Source organism: Ammospiza caudacuta, chromosome Z (assembly GCF_027887145.1).
Source record: "Ammospiza caudacuta isolate bAmmCau1 chromosome Z, bAmmCau1.pri, whole genome shotgun sequence".
NCBI lineage: Eukaryota > Metazoa > Chordata > Aves > Passeriformes > Passerellidae > Ammospiza > Ammospiza caudacuta.
In genome coordinates, this window is record NC_080632.1 from 29,418,008 (window position 1) to 29,424,238 (window position 6,231).

The 6,231-nt window shown below is 37.9% G+C and overlaps 1 protein-coding gene across 1 annotated transcript; it reads left to right on the forward strand.

Annotated features, from left to right (window-relative positions):
- Positions 1-480: 480 nt before the first annotated feature.
- LOC131571493 (cryptic protein-like) lies at positions 481-4,194 on the forward strand. The gene is made up of 6 exons (XM_058824233.1): positions 481-586; positions 734-783; positions 897-1,073; positions 1,944-2,058; positions 2,166-2,275; positions 4,070-4,194. The coding sequence occupies exons 1-6, from the start codon at positions 564-566 to the stop codon at positions 4,192-4,194; spliced, it is 600 nt and encodes a 199-aa protein (XP_058680216.1). The 5' UTR covers positions 481-563.
- Positions 4,195-6,231: the final 2,037 nt, after the last annotated feature.

The window sequence follows — 6,231 nt, forward strand, 5'->3', positions numbered from 1 at the left end:
AGTACAATCTCATAAAGCAGATCCCTGGTGGAAAACCCTGGCAGAGGCAAGGCATGTAGGTAGAGCTGAGGCTTTTTAACCTTCCTCATGTATACCTACTCCCATTTATGATATACCTATTGCAGTTCTGGTTAATGTTTGTTTGTTTGTCTGTCTGTTTGTTTGTCTGTTTGTTTGTTTTTCCTATGCACTATATGGTGGTACAAAGTTTTCTGTCTTGAGAAATACACTGGGCCTGAGATCTTCCAGCCGCCTTGTGCTTTTGGCTGGGCTCATGGGCTCTTAATTCTGCCCCCAGCAGTAAGTGTCCCCACCTTGCTCCACCCTCCAGCAGTGCATGTAAATCGGGGGCTGGCCGGGGAGTCCCAGCCCCGAGGGATGTTCTCGGCCGGCTGGAGACTGAGCCTTACTGCGAGCTGCACGGCAGGAGGGAAACTTCGCCAGCCCCGCTCTCCCTGTCCGTCCGTGTCTGCGGTGCAACAGCCTGAAGCAGAGGGCTCTGGACTTCTTCCTCTGCTCAAGCTCTCCCGGAGGACCTCGCGGCTATTTCTGGCTGCAGGAAAATGTGCTGGGGAAATCATGTTAGGTAAGTTGGCTTGAGATGTCGGGGACCCTCTCTAGCCAGGGATGCTCATTCCTTTTACAAGTTCACACACTCACCATTCGTTTTGTGTCTTATTAGCACAAATTTACTTCTCGTTTGATCTTTTTTTTCTCTCTTATTTTTTTACAGAATTCTTTTCACTTTGACTCTGGTCTGGCAGGCTGTTCATTTAGAAAAAAGTAAGTGAACTTCATATTTCTCCCCGCTACGCTGTGTTTTTCTTCCACACTTACAGTACGCATTTCTTCATCACAAACTACCTTTCCCTAACATATTTGCACTTCTTGTCTAGGCCCTGAAAAAGAAGAACGGAAAGAAGTTGTGAAAGGTCTCAATGCTACAGCGCTAAAGCAGCAGCCCAAGAACGAAGGGACCTTTACAAATGCGCTCAGTGATATGAATCAGAGTTACGAAAGTAGAAAGCAACAGAGTTCCAGGTCTTTAGTACCTTTCACTGGAATTACAGAGAGTAAGTAACATTATTTTTGTAAACAATGACATAAAATTACTTTTAAAAATTTTAATATGGTATTGCTATAACTGTTGTCCTGGAAGATTCCAGCCTGTTGGTTTTCTGTGACCACCCATTTCAATTATACCCATGGCCACTTAATAAGTGGTGATAAAAATTTAAGGTAGAACTGAAGATCTCTCACTTGCAAAATTGTTAAGGAAAAACAAGGAAGGATACTAAGAATGAAGAAGTTCTTGGCACTTCGTGTTTACAAGAGCATCTGTAAAATTTTGTAACATTCTGTTCATTGTTTAGAATTCACGATATTTAATGGCCATAAAAATGTTAATTTTATAAAAAAGTTTGAAGCTACCTGAAAGCAACAGTACTAACAGGAAAAAAAAAAATGTATTCTGTTTCCTCCCATATATAAAGTTTTAGATTGGTGCTCAACCCCAGGACTCTGAGAAAAGCTTAAGGAAGCATTTCCTCCACCTCAAAACCAAGTAACTTCCCAGTTTGTATTCAAAAATAGGTGTCACTTCCCAATAAAAATGCCTCATTTCTTAGTGTGATTGAAACCTGCATCTGTCACAGTGAAATATTTCACTTGAACACGTCCTACTGCTACAGAATTTGCCAGGCGTTGTTTCTTCACCACCCTGTAATCCCTAGTAGCTTGTTTCTAATCCTTAACTAAACAAACTGGGTTTAGCTGAACAAACACTCTTAACAGGCATATAATTTTATTGTCTTTAAAGACAATAAAACTAGATATCCTTAAGAGACTTTGGAAACTGGAGAGACCTGAGAGAACAAGAGAGGAAAAGGTGAGGTCCAGAGCCCCTGAGATGCTTGTTAACCTCTGTAAATATTGTCTTGCAGGTAAAAAACTGAACAGACGCTGCTGCCAGAATGGAGGGACTTGTATCCTGGGGACCTTCTGTGCCTGCCTGAAGTACTTCACCGGCAGACACTGCGAATATGATGAGCGGCTAGGGTAAAAACAACCAGTCCAAAATCAGAGGAGATGAGTGTGGTGCTCTGAAGGGTTGTTTTCTGTGCTGGGGTCAGGGATGTACGGAATGTCTCCCTTGTCGTTGACAGAAACTGCGGCAGCATTCCCCACGGCGTCTGGGTGCTGAAGGACTGCTGGCTGTGTCGGTGTGCCTATGGAACACTGCACTGTCTCTCGGAAATAAGGCGGAGTAACTGCGGTAAGAAATGGCATTCAATCAAGCATTTTTCACTCCTGGGTGGCAGAATTGCCTTCTGCAGTGGTGGGGTATTTGGAGGATGCAGTATGAGCCCTAGTTGGACTTCTACAGTGGGTTGCTTTGCTTTAGAGAAGGAATTAGTGAGACAGTAAGAAGTACTGCTCTTTGACTATATAGTACAGCACAAAAGACACTTTCAGATATTCATAATTCTGTGCAGTAGGAAACTTCCCACCGTTCCAATTGAAAATTACAGAGGTTAAACACTTATCTGTTCTGCAAAATCTGTACATCTATGATTTCCCACTTAACCGGGACAATTTGTACAAGTAAACTAAATCCAAGCACAACACATGTTTCTAAGGCAAAGAGAAAAAACAGTAGTGTATAGTGGTGTGGAGGAAATAGAAACTGGGATTTCACTAGAGAATAAAGTTGTGTCTACTAAATACACAGAATCATCAATCATCATGCTTAAATGACTCAAAACTAATCTGAATATTTTTTTAAGATCTGTATCTCAATCTTCAGAATATTCTTGTATGAGTTTTAAAGTCTGAACACACTCATCACTAAAAAATGTGTAACCACTATTCTGATCAATGTAAAGTTGTGCCACCTAGTCTCCTAAAAAGCATTCTATCATTTTAAGTGTAGTCTTACTACATCAGCCTGTGAAATTCCCTGAATAAATGGTTGAATATTTTTGAAAATAGTCTATCAACTAGCACAAGGATTTAAAGAATTGCTATATTGGTATTATTTTCCATGGAGAATTGACTGATCCAGACAGTTCTCAATACTCTTAAGATCACTAATAAGGATTTAATAATATTTTCTCTTCTGTGGCAAAATCAGTGCAAAATATTCTTGCCCTTTCCACCCATAATATCTCAATCCTATCTTGTGCTTTTCTTCGGTTGTGCCAAGATCACTCCTTAGCAGGGTAAGAAAACAACAGACCTAAAGGGTTTCAAGATTCATTTGCACCCCAAGCAGTCTCTTGTTTCCTGACCAGATTCCTACCTGAGTATCAATGCCTTGAAGCTGTGACTTCTGAGTTGTAGCACCAACTCAGATGTAAATCAAAACATTAAAAAGGTGACATTCCTACCTTTGTAACCCTAGACAGAAAAAAAAGAAATCCACCAGAACAGCTTTTTCCTCGGAGTCTTCTGTATTGAGCAGTTAAATTTATCACACAACATGCTCATTAAACTTTTTACATGCTTAGCATTGAATCAGCCCTATTGCTCCTCATACTGGAGCAAAAGACATTGTGGGTCACCCTATGCTCTGTAAAAGCAATCAACTGCTTGCTGCTCTTGAACTCAGTTTAAGAGAGGCAATTAAGGTCTCAGTAGAGAGAGAATCCTCTGAGCAGGGACTCCGTGGCTTTCACGTACAAGAGGGTATGGCTCCTCTGCTTTTGCTGAAAGCTAAATCCCTTGTTAAAGGAAGGGTTAAAAGCCGACATTCAGGCTTGGGTGCTCACCTCTTGTGAAGTTCTTCCTCTTGCTTTTGCTTGGTATTTACTTTTGATTATTCTGAGATTATTGCCTGCAAGAGCTGATAAGTGCTATCAGTTGCTCCTCAAACGATCATTGATGGGACATCTATTTACATCTCTCCCCTGAGAATAGTCCCTTTGATTGGCTTTAACAGCTGATACCTTTAACTTAAGTACCTGTGAGATGTCAGAGGACTTTTCAAGTATGTTGAAAAACCTTATGTTTTCAAATTTACCTACTTACTCATTAGCCATTTTATTTTCTTGATTTTATTTCTTTTAAGAACTGACATCGGAAACAGAGGAAATTATCAGACTGTATTCTAATGGTTTAAGATTACAGCAAACAGTGATTTCAGTCACTTGCCTGCTCGCCATCCTCTGGAGTTCTTCTAGCTGGCAGCTGTGAAACTGGACAAGGGGAAATACTCAGGGTTGATGGAACCCTCACCATGAATCATACATTTCTTCTATGAGCTACAGAAGACTCTTCTACCTGCATGTTGGAGGCAGATTAAGATGTATTAGTTAATGCTGAAATACCTGGGTTATTATAAATTCAGATTATATGAATATGAAGTATTTATTATTATTATATTATTATATTAATACTGCTATCAATGTCTGATTCTAACGATTCTTTATTCTCAAAATACTGCTCTTCCAGTGGAAGCAACACCCCCAATATTCTGTGCCTGAAGTATTGTAAGTTATAGTAATTTCTTTTGTACACAGTACAACTCTTATAACAAATAAAACTTATTTCATTTCTGAAAACTTTTTGTTTAACTTTATTTAAACTTGAAAATTCTTATCTACCATTTGTCATTATATTTTATCTTGTAAGAAAAGCACAGGGTAGAATGAGCAAACAGTAATTTGACGCCATAAGGAGGGGTTTAAGAGTAGATATCTTTCAAGCTCTAATATAAAGAATCGTAAAAGTTACATAGTCTTTCTTCTTCCTCTTTCTTCTTCTTTCTTATTCATTACAGCAAAATTGTATATATGCATAATCTGCCTGGCAGGAATCGTATGTCTATTAAGAACACATAAGGGATGGTTATTTGTCTTTTGGGGATTTACTTTTATACCCTAGAAATATGAATGTCTCCTTTTTTAAAGTGACAGCAAAGGGCAACTTTGCTTAACTTTTTCTACAGCAATAACCAATTATATATTGATTTATATATAATTTAAAACTTAGTATATCTTGGTTGTAAAATACAAAATATTTGTAAGTGCACTTTAACGCAAGTTTATAAAGCAGAAACAGGTTTGTTTTGAAAAAAAAAAAAGCAAAGAAAAACCTAAAATGTATCTTCATCCTTTTGGAGTGGAAGTACCACATTGAAACAATCAGATTCATAATTTTATTGACTAAAAAGACATCACTGATAAAGAAAATTCTTAATGTCTTTTAAAAATTCAATATATTTAATCATTAAAATTTTAATCCTTTATTTATTTGGTGCTGCAAATCGAGCCAATCCAGTTCTTAAGGAGAAAAGGATGCAATACCAACAAATTACACAATGTAGTGCCTGCCTTTAAATATATGACTACTCAGAATCAGACTTTTATAGAGAGTTACTGTATAAAAACATATTCATGTTCAATACTGCAAATATTCAGACTACTCCTTCCCAACTCCAGACTTGTGCTGAGAGACAAGGCTTCTCACACTTCACATAAGATACACTAACTAGAAATGGTCCTTTTGTCACTATTTCACACAAATTGGTCTGTACCCATCAGCCTGTGTTTCCACAGACCATCTTAGGATATAAATATATATCAAAGAGAACACCTGGAGGAAAATATCTGTGCCTTTATTTTACAGAGGCTGAAATTTCAGGAATGCCATTGTGAAATCATCTTGGTCTGCCATATCATTCAGGTATGCCATCAAGTATACCTGAGAAGTCTGTAAGCAATACATCTTGTAAAGTCTTCAAATGGTCTTTACTTTTTAAAGGAAAATACATAGCACAGTAAAAATACATCTGAAGTAATATTTATTTTTTATCCCTGTAGAAAATATACAGAGCCATTAAAGATTGCAATTAGCAAAAGAAAAGGTGTTTTAATACAGGTTTTACAGCTATTTCTGTTTCAATAACATCCACAGCAGATTTAATCATGAAAATCTGAACTGGAATAATTCTGTATGCAGGTGAACCTATGTGCCTGCAAGAGTCACCCCAATGAGGCTATTCATTATTGGGTTGGTCTGATTTGCAGAATTAGACAAACTGAAATGTCTAGCAAAAAAAGTATTTTTCTGCCATACCAAAATATTAGTGCAGGGCATCAGATTAGATGCATGGTCCTGTTTCTACAGTCTCAAAGCATTGCATGGGGAACTTAGATGCATAAGTAGCTTTGATTATGTCAGTGCAATTTATTACTGACTCTGAATGCCAGAATTTGAAAATTTTCTCTG